Here is a 23,462-nt window from a genome sequence, read left to right as displayed (position 1 = left end):
CAGGACTGTAAAAATGATCATACAGAATGAAACCATGTGAAATAATGATCAATAGGGAAAATTACAAATGCTCTGTGACCTTTAAAAATTTGGCAAAACATTAAAAACTCTCCTATTCTTGGTTATAAATGTATAAGGCAGTGCATTTTGGCTGTATAACAGCATTCTTGCTGGTCTCCTTGCTTCCAAACTCTCTCCTTAGTCCATCCCTTCATTCACACTTTGGTAGTATAGTGCCTTATTTTATGAGGACACTATAATGTGCCTACATTTTTTATATTAGTGAATTTTTAGATTTTTCCAGGTTTATTTTTTGTTGTTGTTGTAAACAGTGCTTCAGTAATATTCTTGTACGTATCTCCTTTTTTATGTATGTACAAAGTTTCTCTAGGGTATATATACCTAGAAGTAGAAGTTCTTGTCTTTGGGCGTGAACCTTAAACGTTACTGCATATTTTGAAATTGCTTTTTTAAGTGTCATTGATTTTTTTTCTTAATGTTTTGATCAATTTTCTTAATATTTTGAAGTCCAGATTTTTCACTCAGCAGTCATGTCATTGATAGTTTTGATGACTTTTGATCTCATTGGCAGAAATGAACTATTTCAAAATTGTATGAGATTCATCTAGATCAGGGGACAGTAATCTAGCATGCAATTTGTTTTAATCTAGCCCTCTAGTTAGGAATGAAGTTTATATTTTTTAAAGGGAAGTTAAAGAAGAAAAGAATAATAATATGTGACATAGGCTGCATGTGGTCTGCAGAGCCTAAAATATTTACTCTCTGACCCTTCACATTTTATCTTCCTTGATCCCCCAAACCTTGGTAAAATGCCTTAAAATTTATGTATCTCACTGAGGGCTATGAGTGTAAATTTTGTGTTCCTGTTACATAGCCTGACCTGTGTCTCAAAACAAGCATGAAAAATTGATTTATTGTTGCTACTTTCTTCAAAATCCTTTAAGAAGTGAGAGCATTTTGCTTCAGCATAACTAATGTTTCATTGTTTGTCTTTATTTAAGCTAAATCTATTTGGGGTTGTATTATTTAAGAAATTAAGTTAATTCATTGATGAAGAGGTTAGAAACATAAAGTCTTTCTGTAGTATCTTTGGAAAAATAAGCTTAAAAAATGTTTTATTCTGTAAACCTGATTGCTCGGAGACAGTATAAGTACCAGTGTACAAACAATTGATATACTAATTTTAAATAATATTTAGTCATCAAAAGCACTGTCCCAAGCCAGTTTTCTTAACTTTGTTTGCTTACAGATGGTTTCTGTATTCCCTGGTTGTTGATAGGTGTTAGTCAGAGATGTAGAAGTGCCTTAAATGTTATATAATATTTTATACGTCATGATTATGCTTTTCATGAGTCTGCCTGTAATTCGTCTCAGATATTAATTTTTTAGAGTATATATATTCTATTACTCTCAAATAATTTTGAAAAGATTATTTTTAAAGAAAAGAGATGAAAACAGAAATAAGAAATAAGAGATTTCTTTTTTTTACTTTCAGAAAAACTGTAATTAACCTTGTTAAATAAAATTTACGAATGCATCATCTTGGATTGATCCAAAAATCAGGCAGAGAGATAAAACTGTCTCTCTCATTACTTAAGGATTTCTATGTTGATGCTGTCACATAACTCATCTTAATTGAACATGATGAATGACCGTATCCTTGGAGCAGCTGGGTTTTGTCAGCTTGGACTTTGAGATACTCTTCCTATCCTTTGCTTGTTTTTATCCTTGACTATTCTATCATGGTCCCCATATGTTCTAATTTACTCATTTGTTAGCGTATTATCATATTTCAGTATTCTTGCAGCACCCATTATAGAGGTAGTATACAAAAACAATATTAAAGATTATTTCTCTTTCTTCAGGCATGTTTGTAACTTGAAAGACTTTTTTTTTTTTAAAGATTTGCACCTGAGCTAACAACTGTTGCCAATCTTCTTTTTTTTTTCTGCTTTTCCTCCCCAAATCCGCCCCCCCCCCCCAGGTACATAATTGTATATTTCAGTCCTTCTAGTTGTGGTATGTGGGATGCCGCCTCAGCATGGCCTGACAAGCGGTGCTGTGTCCATGCCCAGGAGCCAAACCAGTGAAACTCCGGTCCGCCGAAGTAGAGTGCACCAACTTAACCACTCGGCCACGGGGCTGGCCCCTCAGAGACTTTTTATGCCCATAATTTTTGTGCATTTATCCCATGTCCTTTTTTTTTTCGTCCTCTCCTGCCCTCTTTTGGATTAGTTGAGTATATTTTTGGTATCCTTTTTTCTCTTCCATATTTTCATAATAGCTAAAACTCTTTTTTTTACCTTTTAAAAAATACTCTAGGGTTTATAGTATACATACTTAATTTACAGTCTGCCTTCAAATAATACTATAATACTTTATGTATAATGTAAGATTCTTACAGCAATTCACTTTCCTTTGTGCTATATTTGTTCTGTATTTTATCTGTACATATGCTATAAACCTTACAATTTTTTTTTTCTTTGAGGAACATTAGCCCTGAGCTGACTTCTGCTGCCACTCCTCCTCTTTTTGCTGAGGAAGACCGGCCCTAAGCTAACATCCGTGCCCATCTTCCTTGCTTTATATATGGGATGCCTACCACAGCATGGTGTGCCAGGCGGTGCCATGTCCGCACCTGGGATCCAAACCGGCATACCCCAGGCCGCCGAAGTGGAAAGTGCTCTCTTAACTGCTGAGCCACTGGCCGGCCCCACAATATATTATTATTACTTTTGCTTTAGATGGTCAGTTATCTTTAAGAAATTAATGAAAAAAGGAAAGTCTTCTATGTTTAGCCACGTACTCACCATTTCCAACACTCTTTGTTTCTTTGTGTAGATCTGAGTTTCTATTTGATATAAATTCCCTCCAGGCTTTAGAATTTCCTTTAACATTTCTTATAGTGGAGATCTGCTGGTGAGAAATTCCCTCACCTTTTGTTATCTGATAATGTCTTGTCTCTGCTTTTGGTGTTTAAGGATATGCTTTTCTGGCTTGACAGTTGTTTTCTCACAGCGCTTTTGTTCTCTTGTCATGTGGCTTGCGCTGTTTTGGATGAGAAGCCAGTAATGATTCTGCTGTTTACCTACATGTCATGTGTCATTATGTTCTCTGACTTCTCTTAGGATTTTATCTTACTGATTTCTAGCAACTTGATCACCAAGTGCCTTGGTGTGGTTTTCTCTGTTTTATCTTACGTGGGATTTGTTGAGATTTTTAGATCTCTGTTGTCGATGCAAATAATCCATAACTAATCTATAAATGAAAATTTGGGTGAGTTTATTCTGAGCCAAAATGTAAGGACCATAGCCCAGGGCCTTCCTTCCCCAAGGAAGGAAGGGCACCAAAGAAGTGGGGTGTACAGAGTGGTTACATACCCTCAAACAGCATGTTTCACATATGACTGAAATGTCCCTTTTACAGTAGTCACGAGACTGCTCTATTGGCACAGCGATTGATGGACACAGCAAGTACCAAGTCTGCTGTCTCAGTGGACACAGCAGGGTGGCAGGTCTGCTGTCTGGAGCTAGGTGGTCACAAGTGGTCACAGTTCCTAGCCTAGGGAGAGATGCTTATCCTTAAGGAAATGCCAGTGTGGGGCAAGTTGCACCTTTATCTTAAGGCCATTTGTTCTTGCCATAGGAAATGCTTAAAGTAGATATACAGTGCATGCTCATGGCCATGTCAGGCCCTTTTGGAAAAACAAAGTCAAGCCAAATTAAGTTTACACCAAATGGCTTCCTTGTATAGTCCAATATATCCTATTGCTTGCCATTTCTATTAGTTATTGTGTTCACTCATTTTATGAAATTTGTATATATTTTTATCTGTCTCCTTTTGGTTTTTTCTGGATCTCAGCTATACATATTTTAAACCTCTTGATATTGTTCTACACATTCTTGAAGTCTGGTCATTTTTTTCCGTCTTTTTTGTTTCTATGCTTCAGTTTGATTAGTTGCTCTGTCTTCAAGTTTACAGATGTTTTCTTCTGCAGTGTGACATCTGCTTATAAGCTCATTCAGTGCATTTTTTATTTCAGATATTATGTTTTTAGCTCTAGAAGTTTGATTTGGTTCCTTTCTATGTTTTCCATTTTTTCTTATTTTTATGTTCCTTAAAGTTATTGAAAATATTTGAAATACCTGTTTTAAGTCCTTGTTTGCTAATTATCATTTCTATTATTTCTGGTCTGTTTGTATTGAATCTTTTTTACTTGTCTCACTACAATATTTTTATTCTTGTGGATCAAGTATTTTTTTCTTTTGTTTCTTGGAACTGTCTAAACTTTACAGAAAACTTGCAAGAGTAGTCACAAATAATTTTTTTCCTTAAAATATTTGAGAATAAGTTGCTGCTGTATGCTTCATCACCCTGAATACTTTTGTGTGTATTTTTATAAAAGGTATACTCTCTCACGTAACCGCAGTACAGCCATTAAATTAGAAAGGAACATTATTATTACCATTTAAGTTTTGTTAGTTGTCCCTGTGTAGGGGAGGGAGACATTTCCTCTACCCACTCTAGGTCCTTCTGGCCAGACTATAAATTAAATTCACATGAGACAGAATAATAGGAGAAAATCAAACAAACCTTTATGACATGTATATGTGGGAGAGACTCAGGCAAACTGAGTAACTCGCCAAAATGGTGGAGCTTCTCATCTTAAATACCATCTTCAGCTACATAGGAGGATGTTGGGGGTGGGGAAATCAGTTACAGAGATTACCAGAAAAGCACGGTAAACAAGAGTAAAATGCAGATTTAAGTCCTTGCCTTCTGCGTTGATAAGAGTTTTTAGGGGTAGGGTCGGTCCCCCTTCTTCCTGGTACAGAGAGGGAGACACCTTTACAGATGAAGATTTCTTTACAAATGTAAATGTCTCTTACAAAGGGTAACTTCTGCTTTTCAGAGTTTCTCTCCTGTTTGCAGTTTTTAAAAGTAACCAGCCCAAAATAATCCTCCTGCCAAAGTGACATATCTTGGGGTGGCCAATTCCAATCCCCCACACCATGTAATGTTCTTTTTGTCAAAATGATCTGTTCAGAATCGTTATATTTATTTGTCATGTCTCTTAAGTCTTCTTCACTGGGAACGATAGTTCTTTAAGTCCTTCCTTTACTTTCATGATGTTGACATTTTTGAAGATTATAGGTCAGTTAACCTATAGAATATCCCTTAATTTGTGTTTGTCGGATATTTCCTCATGATTAAATTCAAGGTTTTCATTGAAGTAATGTGAAGTTCTTCTCATTGCATCCTATCAGGTGATACTTGATTTTAATTTGTTCCGTTGCGACTAATGTTAACTTTGATCATAGTGGTGCCTGCCAGGCTTCTCCACTGTAAAATTATTGTTTTCCCCCTGTGAAGTTGGTATTGTTTTGTGAGTAGTTGCTTTGGGACTGTATAAATATCTCATTCCTTAACAAATATTTCATTTAATTATGTTCATTTGTATCTCCATGGGCTCTTGAATTCCTATTCTATCCAGTGGGTCATCGTTCATTACTGTTATTTTTATTGATGCCTCAGTTGTGCTAGTTTAGCTGGTAGGTGCTCTTTCAAGCTGGCTCTTGTATCCTTTTGATATGTCTCTAACACTCTGAGCACCTTCTTACTATCTGGTACAGTAAGATTTTCAGACTCATTTTGTACTTTGCCTCCCTCACCCCAGCCTTGGAATCAGCCATTTTTCCAAGAGACCCTGATACCTTTTGGTGGAGAATTTAGAAGCCAACTTCTTAGAATTTAGAAGCCCAGGTCTGCGGGCTAGGTGGTGTTTATTGCTGTTGAGATATTGCTGTTCTTAGGTTCTCCCAGGGAACAAAGCTCAGGAATATATATATATATATATATATATATATATGCATGTATGTATGTATTATACATACAGATATACGTTAAGTACATATATATGCGCACACATTTATATGTATTTATTTCTGTAGCTAAATATGTTGAAAATCTTGAATTTATACTGTTAGCTCCAATTTCAGTTCAGCACAGCAGAATTCATTTTCATTTTCTTCCTTTCCGTATTCATAACTCACATCTCTAATAGTGAGAAACCTAGGTACTCTTATCCTTTATATATTTACTTATTTGATCAGTCCTCTAAATATAATCCCCTTTTGCTGCCTATGCCCCTTTTCTCTTGGGATGAACACACTCCTTACCCAACTCAGGCTCCTCTCCTGTCAGGGTGATGCCACTATCTCCCTTTCCCACCACTCCCAGCTTTTGTAGTTCCTTCCTTACCCCACTGACTTTGACAACCTGTGCTGGGCTGCTTCTCCCCAGGGATACCCTTCTTACACCCCTGGGGCTGTGACGCTGGATACCAGGACACTCTCTCACCTGGGTGCTCTCTTCATCCTGCTCTGCTCTCCATGTTCCCCTTCCTCCACACCAAACACCCAGCTACTCCCCACCCCTCCAGGAGGATACTTGTCTTATCCCACTGGGGCTGCAGTATTCTCTACTGAGCTGCTCCTTCATGTGGACACTTTTCTCAATCTGCTTTGCTGCAATACTCCATGCTGTTCTACACCTTCATGTAGGAACTCTCCATACCGTACCCCTGACCATCCCCCTGGGAATGCTCTTCTCACCCCACTCAGACTGTGACAACTCATGCCTAGCCACCCATCTATGGTGAAGTTCTTGATCTTGGGGTGTCACTTGATCTCTGACACCTCCTACTAGGTGAGTGCCACCACTACCTCCTGTGCTGATGTTCCCTCAGCCGTCTGTAGCTCGCAACCCTATCCCTTGGCTCTAAAACTGCACTACCTGCCCTCTGCCCCTCGTGGAGTTGCACGTCTCACCCTACACCTGGATATTCCCTAACATGTGGCCCTGAAAATTCTTTTTCTAACAATAAGCTCCATATGCTTCCAGAAATTTCCTTTCTCTGTTCTATTGCCTGACCATTTCCTTTATGGTAGCTTCTAGTTTATTAGCTCCCTCCTTGTCTAACTGGGTGCTAAGATAACCTCATGCTTCCTGTAGAACTCTGGAATTTATTCTGCCTTCATCCACCCCAGAGCAGTCCACACCCCTGGGATCAACGTAACTGCCTTTGTTTTCCCTTCCCACTCTGTAGCCATACAGATGAGTTACTGAAGTGGCTGTTGAGTAATGCCAGAGGAAATCTTATAATTTTGATTCAGCCATTCTAAACGATCTAACACAGTTGTGGTCTCATTGCTGTTCAGGATTATTCCTTGATTCTTTTACCTGGAAAGAATCTTTGTCTTATTTTTACTTCTCTTCATGGCATTGTCTATATAGTGGTGATTTTTTTCCTCACTATATTTTTATTTTTTAAAGAATATACTTAATATCTCCTATTAAACCTTAAACTCATTGTAGGCACTTAATAAATATTCATTGAGTAAAAAAAATGAATGATTAGTGCTTGTATATGTCAGCAAAGCGATTAAGGTGCTAGATGCTTGTTTGTGATCTTTCCTGCCTTAGATTTTGTGTGGATCTTTAATTTATTTACCGATTGAAAGTCATCACAGCAATTGTACCTCTTTGACATTTTATATAGCTGAATTAATACATACATAGTGCTTAGAACAGTTCATGGCACATAGTAAATGTTCAATAAATGTTAGCACTTAGGTTTGTGATTACAAAATTTTTAATTTTAATTATTTTATGATGAAATATTTTTAATGAGATACATATTTCTGAGACTTGCTACACTGAATACATGGAGCGTCCTTTTATCCTTCATGAATTGTCATCATCATGAACATCAAAAATAGTACTAAGTCATATTTGAATTATTCTACACCTCTTATTCTCTCTTACTTTAATATCTTGCTACTCACAACAAATTCAGTTGATTTTATCTTTTTACATAATTTCTGTGGCTGTCTTCTCATTTCCGTCTTGTTTTGCCTTAGTCCTGGTCTTCTTCATTTCTCACCTTTTCTATTTTAAGAATTTCAATAACTGGTCTCTCTATTTCTGGTTTCATATGTTCCTCTAAACCGTCCTTTATATTGTGGCTAGAATCATCTTTCCACAATACACCTATTACGAATTAACTCCCCTAAGACCCTTCTGGTTGCTTACAGGGTGAAATCTTTACTTGTTTTTGACATGCCCCCGGCCTCCCACTTGAACTGGCTTTGTTGACTGCTTCATTCTCCCTGACTCTATCCTCCATCTATACTAAATTCTTTTTTAGTTTTACTCAAGTTTGTTAGTCTTGAGTATAATTGAAAAGTCAATGGACTCCGAATAAAGACCTTAAGAGCTCTTCCACAATTATAGTGCGTGTGGTAATACCTATTTTGGCTCATCAGAGACCTTTTTGATTTCTTTTTGAGTCTTGATGTATTTCATATTTTTGAGTATTGAATAAATCAACTGAGGACTCACCTGAAGTGTTACCTTCCTAGGAGGATGTTTGACTCTAAGCAGTTCCTTTTCTGTGTTTCATTGACACCTATGCTTGCCTTGTCCTAGTACTTGTCATGCTATGTGGTAATTATCTTTGTAATATGGTATCTTAACTGAAGGTAAATATTGCCCATATCAATTTGTGGGACTGGTTGACATTCTGCTAGGGCTTGCCTCTGTTCTTTAATTAGTCAGATTTTTTTTAAATTGATGTAAATGTTTTAGGAAATAGTCAAGCCATTGTCTAGTTACAGTCCCTAAATTGTCTGTACCAATGATTTGCATGGGATAAATTGTGAATCTTGTTCAAAATAAGGTATTTGTATGTGTGTCTGTGAGCCTACGTGTGGAGAGAGAAACACAGATAAACACACACATACACACACGTCCTTTGGATTTGGGATTGTGTGGGGAAAGGTATCAGTAGAAGCCATTTGCTGGGAAGTGAGAGATAGTTTCCACAACTGAGAAAGACATTGTAGCACAAACTTTTCTTTCCTTCTTTTTATTTTACTGAGGTCACAGCACAAACTTTTTATCGGTATCTAAAAGGAATAGTTGTGGTTCTCATGACAGCATTATTATTATTATTTTTTAAATATCCCTTGACTTCTTGTGATGTGATGACTGTGTATCGTGAGAAAGTAGATAAGTGTGCTGTAAAAAAGAAAGCCTACTGTTTTTCGTACAATGTATGATATTTTACGTATTTAAGAAAGAAAAATACTAAAATTCAGAAATATTAAATAGCAAAAAAAAAATGTGCACGTTTGAATCAGTCATGCAATACATCACTGGGATACCAGCCACCTTTATAGGGATTCTCTGTTGAACGCCAGTTAATAAAAATTGATAAATTTTATTACTAGGAGTCCACACCTTTCATCCTTGGTACCCCTTCTGAAATACCTGGGTGCAAAAAGGGAAAATAAATTTCCTATCAACTGGATGAAGTGCTGAGTGGAGATAGCTAAAGAGAGATTCAGACAGAGACTGAGTGAATAGATACTTTGGAGGGTGACTAGGGTCCTTGTCACAATATGACACTCTGGCTGAGAGTCAGCAGTGTTAGTGGTCCTAAGATTTTGTTCTATGAGAGGTCTCTCCTCTGGCTGGGATAGTGGCTGAGAAGAGCATGTTTGGTCCTGCAGATCCATATGATCAGTGTCTACATGGCCAAGTCAAGTGAGAGCAGAGAGTTTGACAGCAGTGTTTACATCAGAAACATTCAGGGACTATAAAATAATGTTGTGGATTACTTAATTCCCATTCCATTTTCAGGGATTATCATGGCATCCTAAGAAGAATAGCTCTAGGTCTTTCTTACTTCTTGTCAGATAGGGCTATTGATCTAGTGGATTTAGATCAAATTGACAAGTAGACTTACTCAGAACCAGCCACTGATTAGGCCTGGGAATACATGGATATTATCTCTTTGTTGGTTTTCTAAATTAGATTGTTCTGTCTTTAATGCCTCTCAGCATGCCTGATACATAGTAAAAATATGGATGGATGGGTAGACAGATTATGAACAAAATGTTAAACTATTATGTTTAATTGCAGCGGATTTTTTAAATTTTTACTTTTCTTCTTTGTTGTATATATTTTCTCTTTAATCGAAAGGCATACACATGGCTGCATTTGTAAAGACATTGAACATTGTTTTCTTTTCACGCAGGGGCCTGAATTAATGAATAAATATGTTGGTGAATCTGAAAGAGCAATTAGAGAGGTAAGAAGATTATGCCTTTAAGTAGAACTCTGCATAGGAAAACCATGCTTCTGTTCATCTATATGGTTTCCATTTTGTTTTGGGTTATAGACTTTGAAATTTCCAAATTCTAGTGGTATATTTTTTCTTCTGGCAAATATTATTTTATTGTTATTTAAAAATGTAATTTTGGTCATCTGCAATACAGGTTTCCCCTTGCTATCCAAAAGTAGAGCATTCCTGTGAAACCCTTCATAAGCTGAAATGGCGTAAAGTGAAGAAGCAATTGCAGTTAATTTATATGGGAAAATTTTTTGTCTGTTCCTGGACCCAAAACATAACCTACCAAAATGAATTGAGAGAAAGCACAGATGCTCACAGACAATTTAAAGCTATGGTGGCTTGAAGCAGAGATGCTGAGTGTAGTTCCCATGGACTCTTGCATCTTGGGGTGCTTGCTGCCTCTGTAATAGCTTGCTGCAAAACAAATACTGAATGCTATTTTTGCTTTTCACCCTTTTTTGTAAAAGTGAAAGTCCTCTTTGGATATTTTTCAGTTAGCAAAAACAAGTACTAATGTAAGCCTTTTGTAAAAGCAAAGTGGTGTAAAGCAAACTTTCAGATGGAGGCGGGACACCTGTACTTTGTTTTTATTTTTGAACATAGTATTACCTGCCTTTAGTTTTACTAAATAAAGGTTTTTTTTAAAAAACTGCAGCATTTCATTAAAAAAAAGATATATCAACACTTTCAAAGAGCACATGATCTCAGAATGAGATTTAAATCCATTAAACTAGGTAGTCTTTTAAATCAGATATGCTTAATATATGAAAATTTCACTATTCTCTTCTTATTTTATTTTCTCTCTCCCTGGTGATTTAGACAGTGCATCCCCCTCCTCTCTCCTAAGCTTTAAAGCCAGTGCCTGATTGATAGGCCACTGCTTCATATTTCGGAAGCTACACAATTGGTAAATTCATGCAAAATCAAGGCACTGGAGTCAGGTCACTACAGCAGTTTGACCATATCTCTTGGTTTTCCTAAGCGGAGATTGGCCTGCCTCACATAGGCACCTTGTATCCTCAAAGAAGCTAAGCAAGAACAAGAACACACCAACAGCAATGGAATGGATGGTCTCCATTTGTGAAATACCTGGGTACCAACCAGGATTATTAGAGATTAGAATACTTCTTTTGTCTGAGAAAGATTTTAAGTTAGTTTTTATCCAATTTTTTTACTTTAAATTGTAGATGATGGTAATTGTGTAAAACGCTAACTGATAATAACAGCACCACCAGTGATTAAAATATGAAAAAAGGTGATGTTTATTAATATTAATGTTTTGGTGAACGTTTTGTATTTTTATGGTCATCCTACTTGTGACCAGAAAATGGGGGCCTAGGTTACAGGTAACACATGTTTGGATTTCTTTCTGCCTATGCTGACTTTTTCTAGCCCATTTCCACATATCACCCCCATGGCTATCTGGCTAGTCTCTGATGTTGGTAGTCTGATTGACTTCTGGTCTAACCAAACTATCCTCTTCTGAGTTTTGGTCATTTTTCTTGTCCTGGCTTTACATCAACCATTATTTTCCCATACAGTCTTCAAAGAAATGAGCAAGACATGTGGCTTTTGGGCTTATGGATATTTTATATGCTAATCTGTGGCTGATTTTGCACATTTATGGTTTTTCTTTCAAACATGTGTTTATGATAGTTAATAATACCTATCATTTACTGCCTCGTACTATGTTACAGGCATGTGCTAAATGCTTTGCATTCCTTTTTTTGTTCAATTCTTAAAGTAATCTTCTGAGGCAGGCTTTTTATAGATGTGGAAATTGAAGTTTGAAGAAGTAAAGCTACCTGCTGAAGGTCACGCAGCTACAGGTGGTGGAGGGGGGATTTTAACTGAGATTGTCTGATTGCTTAATGAAATTGCCTCCTGCACACCTCTGTGAATATATATTGGTGTCTTGTCTCTGTGCAAGTAAGCACTGTGGAAGAAGGTACAGATCCTTTGTGAAGTGTGCATAGATCTGTTACAGGGTGTATACAAAATGATTGGGCTGCTTGACCAGTACATAGTAGATTTAGTTCTAAATACCATTTTCAAACTAAAACCAACTACAGTTTTCTGGAGTTCACTGATCTTTACCTAATGTGGCCCTCTTTCCACCAGATCTTCCGAAAAGCAAGAGCAGTGGCTCCTTCCATCATTTTCTTTGATGAACTTGATGCCTTAGCAATTGAAAGGGGCAGGTAAGAAATATTTAATAGAACTGCTATTAAATATCAGCAATTACAGGGTAAATAGCATTTCTTATACAAATTTTTTTTATTAATACATTTGGCCTAAAAGAAAACATTTTTAAATTCGTGTAGTTTTTTCTCTTATATCCATTAAATTATTTCCTGTTATCACTTTGTAATACTTTCATATAGAATATTTGTTTTTTGAAAAACACTGGTATCCATTTGGGACATTTGAGTTAATTTTTATAGTTTATTATCTACAGAGACCCCCTAGCACTGCCTATCAAAATTAAAGTTGTTATAAACATAATTAAAAATGTAAACAAAGCTCAATTAAGTGTAATTGTATGATACAGTAGAACCCAATTATAATAAAATATTTTATTGCACAGATTTTAGTATTCTCTGGATTAAATCATGTTTCCTACAATATAATTAATTACAATAGAATAAAAATTAGTATTAATAATTTTGTTACCAAATCTCAAGCAATAAAGAAGATTATAATCTCGTTTCATACAGATGTGTGTGTATATATACATATCAGAACTGTTTACAAGTATGATTTTTTTCTCAACAAATGTTTAGAGGTCTTTTAAGGAATATGTACTACAAGTACTTCATGTTAGAGAATGTTAATTTATGTGTTTTGTGCATAGCTTTCTGATGTATAAAAGTTTTCCTGATGGTGATTACAGTGATGGCGGAAAACACCTTTTAAGTCCCCAGTATTAAAGGCGATAAGAAGTATTACTTTCCTCTTCCTTCCTTGGCAGAGCTGCCTCATCAGATGAGAGTATAAACTGTCATTAGGAAATGATTGTTAGGAGGTTACTCTCCCTGCTCTTGTCCCCCCTTTTCAGTATCCCATAAATACCTACCAGTCTTTTTATTTTGTGAGTTGAAGTTACTCGGACCCTTTTATTACTTCTGAGGTGAGATAGCACAGAAGGTTACAGATAGCTCAAGTTCATCTTAACTACAAGAGAAGAAAAAGACGCCAGAGAAGTTTGCTGAAGTAGTGTGACCTGCCACATTTATGTGACATCAGAGACATCTGTTTTTGGAGCCTAAAAAAGGAATAAGGTGTGATACATTGTTAAATATGAATCAGACAAGAGGTAGAATATATAGCAGAGTTCTCATAAAATGCTTTTGAAATGAGATGGTGTGAAAAACCACACAAGGCACTTGGTAGAAGTATCTTGTTTTTGCAGACAATTTGGCTCAGTAGGAATTTACAAATATATTAGAGATGCTAATGATTTGCAGCCTTTAGATATCGTTTCCTCTGATAGTCTTCATCATAGTGTGTATTGTATACCTCCCTCCCTCAGTGGCTCATTAAAATCAAGTAAAAATAAATTCTGTGCAGTTTCCTTTGTATAGAAAAATTTTTGGTCAAGTTAGTCGACATTTCAGAAAACAAAGGTGAGGCTTATGAGCAAATGAAGTGCAAATGGTCCAAAATGGAGAGTTTTGATTGCACTTTAGTTGCACTAAGTCTTATATAGTTCGTTTTTTATAGCCAAAGAATCTCACAGGGTGATACTCTGTTTTCAGTGTATATTTTCCTAATTGTGTGATGAGCCAACACTGCCTAGGGGCAATTCTACATAATATTGGGCTGTAGAATAGTCATTGCTTTCATTTGTTCAAAGTTATTATCTGTTTTCTGTAACACTCAGATCAAACCCATGTGACTAGTCCAAAAATGACAGTGCATAAGAAGACTGTTTCTTCTTATCAAGATTTTAATTTCCAAACTTAAGATGTTTAACAAATTGAGCAGGGAATTATACTGTATGCTAGTCCTTACTGTCTGTGTATGTTAAATCAATTATTTCGACCGTTTCAAGTTACTCAAATTCGCTGTGGAACTCAGGATTGTAACCAGCACATTGTAAATACAGCATAGACATACTATTTGCTTAGCTTTAGAAATATTTGTACTTTCAGAAAGAGAGATTTTTCATACTTATAAGAAAGTGTCTAATTACACCCACTATTTTCCCCTCCTTCCTACCGCATTTAAGTTTCCTTAGGACTTAAAAAATAAATAAGCCTGACACTTACTTGTCTTTTTCTGTATGCCCATTTAAATTATGGGTGATCCAAATAAGATTTTCTTTTGGTCTTAGTTCATATGATGAGTCAGAGGAAATGCTGTAAGATTCCCTTTGCAAAGTGCTTCAATGATCTCTATAACATTTGGGAAAATTGAAATTGCTGTTAAAGTAGCATAGCTCTTGGGTAAATAGATGTATGCTCAGGAGTAAGGCACTGAGGTAGGGAAGAGATTTGAATTATACTGGGCTAATAATAGTATTGGGTAACATTCATTTAGTGCTTATTATGTACTAGAAACTGTTTTAAGTGCTTGATAGGTAGAGAAAAAAACTCACAGAAAGGCCCCTATGTTAATGCAAAGTAAGATATTATACAATTGGCAATTGGCTCCAGTATTGTGCCCCATTTCCCAGCTAGCTTAAGTATTTACCTTTTTAAAGGTTATAGTGGGAATGGGAGTGCAAGCTGGGAATTAAATCATCAGTCAACCTTGTCTTAGGCAGCAGTCCTGTCCCCAGAAGTAGAGAGGTGTAGAGTGAGTCCCTTGATTCTTAGAACAACTTTCTCTGTCTTAGGACATTCTAGCCAGTCACACCATCCCAAATCATCCTCATCAGCTAACATTGATTGCCTGGTAATGCCAAACTTCAAGCAGAACTAGAAGAGATTTGGTACAAGGACCGTCTCTGAAACCTAGAGTCACTAGCTGGAGAGGCCCATCTTGTTTATTTAATTAACTTCCAAATAATGTGACGCCCTTTGTTTGGACCTCAGTCACCATGTTATGGCCTTTTGCTGTATTAACTTCTAATCATCACAACTCAAGAGGTGTAGGTCCTATTCTCATCTCCTTTTTACAGGTGAGAAAACTTAGGCATATAGATGCATAAATATGTTTTTCAAGGTCATGTATGCTTAGTAGCAGATCTTGGATTTGAATTCACATATTTTGACTCCAAAGCAGATACTCTGAGCCACTTTTTCACTCGACTACACCACAGATTCCAGGATACCAGGTCTGAGTTCAAGCTTGTATTTATTGTGCATTTTCTCTGTGTCTTACATTAGTAATGACCCTGTCTGTCTAACTGGGCTGTTGTAAGACCCCTTTGCAAGTATTCATTCATTCACTTGTTCGGTATTTATTGAATGCTCACTCTGCAACAGGCTCTGTGTTGGGGATAAAACAGTGACCAGGACCTAGGGCAATTTGCTTAGCCTCTGTAAGCCTTAGTTTCTTCATTTGTGAGGTGGAGCTAATAGTAAATTCTAGGTTGTTGGAATTAAATACGTGTAAAGCACATCACATAATACTTGACATTTTGTAACTGCTTAAAAAACTTTGTTTCTTATAATTTCTGCATAGATATTTTTGTAATAATAATTTCCAAATAGATATAAATATAGTAATAGAGATAGAAATGAATCCTGCCCCAACAGAGTTTACGTTCTACATTCGTTATGTTCTAATGAAGCATTTGGGAAATTAGAAAAATTATTCTACAGATAACAGACACTATGGCATTTCATTAATCTAAGATGCCATCTGTCGTAAGACCCATCATTATTTTATGTACCAATATTGAAGAAAAATGCAGCCTTAAATTATGGAGTGGTGCTGAGAAATCACAACTCCAAGAGACGTCTTGATTTCAAAAACTTAAAATATGAAAAAAGTTTATATCTTAGAAATAGAAGAAAGACAGTAAGAAAGAGAAGATGATCTGTTTTATAAAGCCAGTACTATTATATAAAAAATGTTTGGGATGTTGTTTTATGACTAGAATGTAAAGAAGAAGATTAAATATATGGAAAAATGAAAAAGATTAAGTACTCAGTTAAGAGCTGATTCATTGGTATCTTCTGTGAGGTATTGGAGAATCTGTGATTTTAATAACTGCTTTCTTGTATAGCTGTTTCTGTACTTAATAGTCCAGAGTTGGTTTCCACTTGGAGTGGTTGGGGAAAAAGTAAGAAGTTCTGGGCCAATTTTCATTGAAAATGAAGATTCCAGGCTTAGCAGCATTCTGAAAAGAGCTCTGAGTTTTAAAATAAAGATCAGGAAATGGGGTAGCTCTTTTACGGCATATCCAGATTTCAGGTAAATTCAGTGAATTCATGACACTAAGCACTGTAGAGGAAATTTTTGTAGGCATCATTTCTCTAAATGACACTTTTCAAGGAGGGTTATAAATTTTTTTAATGTGATTTTTATGGTGGTTTTTAAAATTTCATAAAATCATAAAATTTTATAGCTGGAAAAATTCTTAGAAGTCATCTAGTGTAACCTTTTATTCTTCACAAGGAACAGAAGCCCCTAGAATTTAAGAGAAGAAGCACATCTTCCTTGTGACCTAAACAAGACTAGAACTCATGTTTTCTGATCTAGTGCCTTTGAACTCTACTACTGCTACCTCATACACTATCAGGATTTCAGATAGAAGAAGTGTGTTTATATCAGTGTAAAAATTCTCATGTATCTAAATACTTAAAGAATATTTTTTATGTTTAAGACACTCTAACAATAGCCACTTGTTAAATACTCCTAACCACTCTTATTTTGTATATCTGTATTTAAAGTTGCTATATTCAATCCCTATGTCCTGGTAGGCAGTTTTCTCTAATTTATACTTCATCACCTCAGATATAACATAGTTCTCACATTGGTAAACTTTTAATATTAAACAGAAATCTTGAGGAAAACAACAAAAGAAGAAATGGAAAATGTGTAACATATTTTTCATTATAATAGTTTTATAAAGTATAGCCAAGTTCTCTATTTTTGTGTTCTGTTTTGTCTATGCATTGTGGGTAAGTACTATAGCATAGATTAAAGGTATGACTTTCCTTAGAAAGATGGCCTGGCATAGCATTTTACTAGGAGTTGGAAATTTCTTGTTGTGGGACACAGATGTCTCCTATTGTAGTTATTTTGCCTTTAAAATACATTTTACATGTACCAAGAAAATCGTCATAGTTAGTGCTTGTGTTCAGAGTAGTTTATGTTTGGCTGGTCTTCTTAGTTCTCTTCTGAGCCTGAATACTGACTATGGGAGTGTGGGAGGTAGATTTTAAGAAACAAATTCAGATGCCTCCCATTTGGAACTCTTTATGACATTTGAAAATATATACTAGAAAAATATTTTAAAATTTAAGTCAGATACATGAGATATTGGTCTATAATTTAGAAATCATAGGGGATGATGGGGCATTTTATTTTATTGGAGGAATTGAAGAGGAAAGACATATATCATTTTTGTGAAATTTTTAGTGTTGAAAAATAAAATCAGTGTAATAATTAACATCATGATAGTGGGATTTCTTTAAGATGGGGATTGGCATACCTCTTCTGTAATAGACCAGTTAGTAAATATTTTCGGCTTTTTGGGCCACACGGTCTCTATTGCAACTATTCATCTTTGCTTCTGTAGTGCAAAAACAGCTGTAGAGAATATGTAATCAAAAAAACAGTTCACTGGCTGGGTTTGGTTTATGGCTCTAGTTTACTGCTCATTTTAAGATACCATAAAGGCCTTCAGTCCGTGGCACTAGATGAGTTTTGAATAGGAATAATTTGGAAAAGGGGCTTGACTTCTGAAGGGATACAAGAATTAATGTTTTGGGAAAGTCTAGCTTCAATATTTTCTACAGCTGAACACTTTTTTCCCCCATTGTTGTCTTGCCTATCTCTAGCAGATAATAAAGTTTTATGAAATCATTTCATTATGTTAGTGATTGCACATTTGTTTTAAACTTTTTCTTGGAGTTGGTTTTGATTTCCTATGATGTCAGTTTTATGGTTTTTGTTTCCTACTGCAGCTTTGAAAATCAGCCAAGAATATTTCTCAGCCCATAAAACATTTTCATTATGCTGTTCTCCACCCAGCTCTCAATGATCTGTGGAAAGAAAGGGCAAATACAGCATGGGTAATGGAAACCCACAGAGTTCCCTTCACCTAATCTTCAACATTAGTTACATACAGTCACTATCTCCTCCTACAACAAGTAGGAAATTGGACAAGTATGAGTTTCACCTCTTTCTGTTTAGAAGCACCCGATTGGAGGTGTCAATAATAAGTTTCTGAATCACAGAATTTTAAAACTAGAAAGGCCTGTCTATGTATTATCTAATTCAACTTCTTCATTCATACATGCCAGTAATTATTAAATCCTCAAGGGAACAATAATGTCATGTCTTTATCCTCTTTTCTCAGATGCACAGTGTCTAGCAGAAAAGCACCCAGACATTTATTTTTTGAAAAAGGAATAAAGGCTCAGAGAAACTAGAGATTTGGTTCACTCAACTAACTGCTAGCAGAGTCTGACTTCACTATGTTTTAGTGTCATTTTTGAACCAATTTTCTTTTAAAATTAATACAGAGCCTATCTTTTGGAATTTTGTCACTTGCGTTTATGTTCATAGAAGCGTCATCATCTTCATTATAACGAATCATTTGTAAGCATTGGGATACATTCACCTGCAAAAGACCTCTAAAAAGAATTAATGAAGTGTCAGGCATTGCTTTCTTCAAAAAAAGTCAATAGTTTTTGAACACACTAACTCTAAAAGTTGGTCTGGAATCACAAAACTTGGTCAGAAGTGCTAAGTATATAGAAATGGTAGATACTCTTTTTAATGTAACTGATAGCAACAATAATCAAAGGATAACAGGATAGCAACAGTATTGAAGATCATACTGCTTAGGTTGGTGAGAAAACATTTTAAAAAAGACTACTGCCATCCTTTGTATACTAATGAATTTTGTAGAAAGGTCACCATGTTACCCTCTGCCCAGAAGACCATTCAGTCACACTTATTTTATTGTAGGGGAGTCGAAGTGAGTCTTTTCTCAAGTAAGCAAGCACCCAAGTGACTGGGTTGTAAATTCTATTTGTCTATAGCCACACTTAGAGCATGTAAATAATGATCCTGAATCAGTATCCACCTACCCAACCCTGTCCCTCAGGAAAAAAAGAAAGTACCTTCATTTAGAAGACACACAAAAAAGGGTAGAAAAAAACAGATGAAGTCAACTTCTTTTGGTATAGATCCAAGAAACCAAAGAAGTGGAGATTTTCTCCTCTTTAGTCTATATCTTGAGTGAAGCATTTCTGCATGCCAGCACAGAATCTTGTATATTGTTGAAAAATATTCTGTCTGTTTTATCTGTTTTAGAAGGTTTTCCATTTTTTAAAAAAAATCATTTTAAAATATGAGAATGTCTGAAAAGTAAAAAAATATCCTTATCTGGGGGCTGGCCCCGTGGCCGAGTGGTTAAGTTCGCGTGCTTAGCGGCAGGTGGCCCAGTGTTTCGTTGGTTCGAATCCTGGGCGCGGACATGGCACTGCTTATCAAACCACGCTGAGGCAGCGTCCCACATGCCACAACTAGAGGGACCCACCACGAAGAATATACAACTATGTACCGGGGGGCTTTGGGGAGAAAAAGGAAAAAATAAAATCTTTTTTTAAAAAAAATCCTTATCTGCAAATTTTAGCTATTCAAAATAAATCGTTCCTTGAGCACCCTGAGGAGCCAAGCTATTACTACATTTGAATAGCTAATAGTTAAGACTAAAATGTAAAGAATTCTAATTACCAAGGTATGGCAATCTCCTACTAATACATCATGTAAAAACAAAGTTTCTTTTAGTAGTTTATTTATTAGGCCCACTGTTTTAGGCATGCCTAACAGTTATGAAGGGCTTCAGAGGAGCAGCTCTTATCTTAGTATTATGTTAGTGTTTTCATGGCAATCTTTAAGGAAGTTTGTTACTTTCTTACTGTGTTGTAAGTAAGGCCAAGTAGGGAACTGCCAATATGAATCTGAATGTATCTGCTGACCTGTGCTATCCTAGCTTCCGAAAATCTACCATACATCATGTTCGTGCTTTATGTCAGTAAACATTTATATGCCAGACACTTCTTTGTTAGTTTAATTTAAAATACCTTTAAAAAGTTTTGGATATCTTCATTAAGCCAGTTTTAATGGTGATGATTATAATTATGTTAATGCTTGTACTTGTTATCTACAGTTCCTTTGTGCTAAATAGTATGCTAGATTCTTTATAGATTTTACTTAATTTTGAGGACGGTACGAGCCTTCCCGTGTTTTGTTTGGGAAAACTGAGGCTCAGAGAGGTTAAGTAACTCTTCCACAAGATTACACACAAAACGTAAGTGGTGAAGCTGCCATTTGAAGCCAAGCTCATTGAATATCAAAGCCCTTTCCCAAATTCAAAGCAACCTTCCCAATGAGTACTAATCAGTAAAGGTTTTACTGGAATGATTTAAAAAACTTCATATTGCATAATAATTCGTTATAATTACTACAGAATTTTAGTTTTCTCTGTCACCATTTCTAGGTCTATGGCACTAGGAAAACAATACATATTTAGAAGCATTTTCTCTGCTTCAAGTTTTAGACAGCCTATTGTCAGAAAATGTTTGAACTGACATGATTAGTTTATCTTTTTGTTGGATTATGTTCATGACAACTGAGAGGAGGTCCAGGATTATGTTCATGACGACTGAGGGGAGGTCCAGGATTGGGAAAAAATTCCCTTCAAAAATACCCTTTGGGGGGGCCGGCCCCATGGCCGAGTGGTTAAGTTCACATGCTCTGCTTTGGCAGCCCAGTGTTTTGCCGGTTTGAATCCTGGATGCGAACATGGCACTGCTCACCATGCCGTGCTGAGGTGGCATCCCACATGCCATGACTAGAAGGACCCACAACTAAAAAAAATACACATGTTTGTACCCGGGGGCTTTGGGAGAAAAAGGAAAAATAAAATCTTTAAAAAAAAAACCAAAACCTTTTGGGGGCTGGCCTGGTGGCGTAGTGGTTAAATTTGCTGCTCTGCTTTGGTGGCCTGGGCTTTGCAGATTTGGATTCCCAATGCAGACCTCCATGCCACTCATGAAGCCGTGCTGTGGTGGTGTCCCACATACAAAAAATAGAAGAAGATCGGCACAGATGTTAGCTCAGCAACAATCTTCCTCAAGCAAAAAGAGGAAGATTGTGGGGCCAGCCCAGTGGGGTAGTGGTTAGGTTCACACGTTCCACTTCAGTAGCCCAAGGTTCGCGGGTTCAGATCTTGGATGTGGACCTACACACTGCTCATCAAGCCATACTGTGACACTGTCCACATACAAAATAGAGGAACATTGGCACAGATGTTAGCTCAGTGACAATCGTCCTCAAGCAATATGAGGAAGACTGGCAACAGATGTTAGCTTTGGTCCAATCTTCCTTACCAAAAAAACCCAAAAGCCTTGTCATAGTGTGAATTGAACTCTGAGTTTAAGAATCATTTGTTTCTCTAACACTGTGTTTGAGTCAAAACTGTACAGATGTAATGAGTATTGCCTATGTTAGCTTAGAATTTTTACTAGGAAATCATGGCAAAATGGAAAAATACATACTTTTATGTCATTATGTTAACAGTTTATACAAAGCTGCAGTTATGCAGAGCACATGCAGCTTACACAGCTCTAGGACAGCTGGCGAAGATAACTCACTATGTCTGTCTACTTTTATAGGGTATCTTGTTAATCTAAAATAGCTCACTTACGGTTAGGTTTATGCTGAATATTGATCACAATCTGATGGCATAGTTTGTCATGTAGTGATAAGCTGGAAAATTCAAGGCGTTATTGATTCTTGGCATTCATCAAATGGTTTTTGCTTTCATTTTTCCAGTTTTGGTGGTTATTTGTTCTTAATTGGCATATATTTCTTTAGTACAGTTGTTTCCTTTCAACTATAATAAAAGCTCCCTGCCTCCCCGCTGCCATCCCTTCCCAAGAGTGCTAATTTAAAACATTTCAACTTAACTTTGGCACATTGGTGTATTTGGTTTACAAAATTCTTTAAAGTTATTTATACTTTATAGTATTATGGAAAGGGTATAGATTCTGGAGTCAGGTAGATGTGTATTTAAATCTTGCCTCTGCCATTTGCTAGTCATGGAATCTTAGGCAAGTTACTCAACCTCTCTGTGCCTCAGTTTCCTTATCTATAAAATGAGAGTAAAAGTAGTATCTACCTCACAGTGCTGTTATTGGGATTAATGAATGAATACATGTGATACATGGCACAGCAAGTTAAATATGTGTCATCTATTATTAATACAGTGTCTGGGAGGTAGGTATTCAATGAATGTAAGTATATATTTTTTATAATTATTTATGAAGGTTTTCTCCCCTCACAGCATTCTTTGAAAAATCAGAGTTCTCCATTTTCTTGAGGCTATAAGTAAGGCACAGATAAACTGCATTGTATAAATAGACTATGTACTGAGCTTTCATAATGCTGCAAACAAATGGTTTCTCAGAAACAGGGGAGTTTAATTTTATTTATGGGAACCAGAGAAGACTTTGTTGAGGAGATTATTTTTAAGTCAGCTCAACAAGGTGAGCAAGGAATCTGAGAAATTTCTGATTTTGGTAGACTCTTTATTTTTTAATTTAATTTAATTTTTTTATTGTGGTTATAATAGTTTAAAACATTGTGGAATTTCAGTTGTACGTTATTTGTCAGACATCATGTAAGTGTACCCCTTCACCCCTTGTTCCCTCCTCCACCCCCCTTCACCCTGGTAACCACTAAATTGTTCTCTTTGTCCATACATTTGTTTATATTCCACATATGAGTGAAATCATATGATTTTTCTTTCTCTGCCTGGCTTATTTCACTTAACATGATGCCCTCAAGGTCCATCCGTGTGATTGCATGTGGGACGATTTTGTCTTTTTTTATGACTGAGTAGTATTCTATTGTATATGTATGCCACATCTTCTTTATCCAGTCATCAATTGATGGACACTTGGGTTGATTCCACGTCTTGCCTATTGTGAATAATGCTGCAATGACCATAGGGGTGCATAAGTTTCTTTATATTGTTAATTTCAAGTTCTTTGGATAAATACCCATTAGTAGGATAGCTGGGTCATATGGTATTTCTATTTTTAATTTT

The 23,462-nt window shown here is 36.1% G+C and overlaps 1 protein-coding gene across 9 annotated transcripts in view; it reads left to right on the top strand.

Annotated features, from left to right (window-relative positions):
- Positions 1-23,462, top strand: part of AFG2A (AFG2 AAA ATPase homolog A) — a 309,664-nt gene that overhangs the window by 65,634 nt on the left and 220,568 nt on the right. For all 9 annotated transcript variants that reach the window (XR_011537212.1, XR_011537213.1, XR_011537215.1 and 6 more), the window contains exons 12-13: positions 10,124-10,177; positions 12,341-12,420. Coding sequence is in view for 5 of the 9 variants with exons in the window: in XM_070609147.1 (XP_070465248.1) it covers positions 10,124-10,177; positions 12,341-12,420 (134 nt within the window). In the remaining 4 variants the exon portion in view is untranslated. The remainder of the gene's footprint in view (positions 1-10,123; positions 10,178-12,340; positions 12,421-23,462) is intronic.

This window comes from Equus przewalskii, chromosome 2 (assembly GCF_037783145.1).
Source record: "Equus przewalskii isolate Varuska chromosome 2, EquPr2, whole genome shotgun sequence".
Lineage (NCBI taxonomy): Eukaryota > Metazoa > Chordata > Mammalia > Perissodactyla > Equidae > Equus > Equus przewalskii.
The sequence above is the reverse complement of the archived record's forward strand: the minus strand, read 5'-3'. Positions and strand labels throughout refer to the sequence as shown.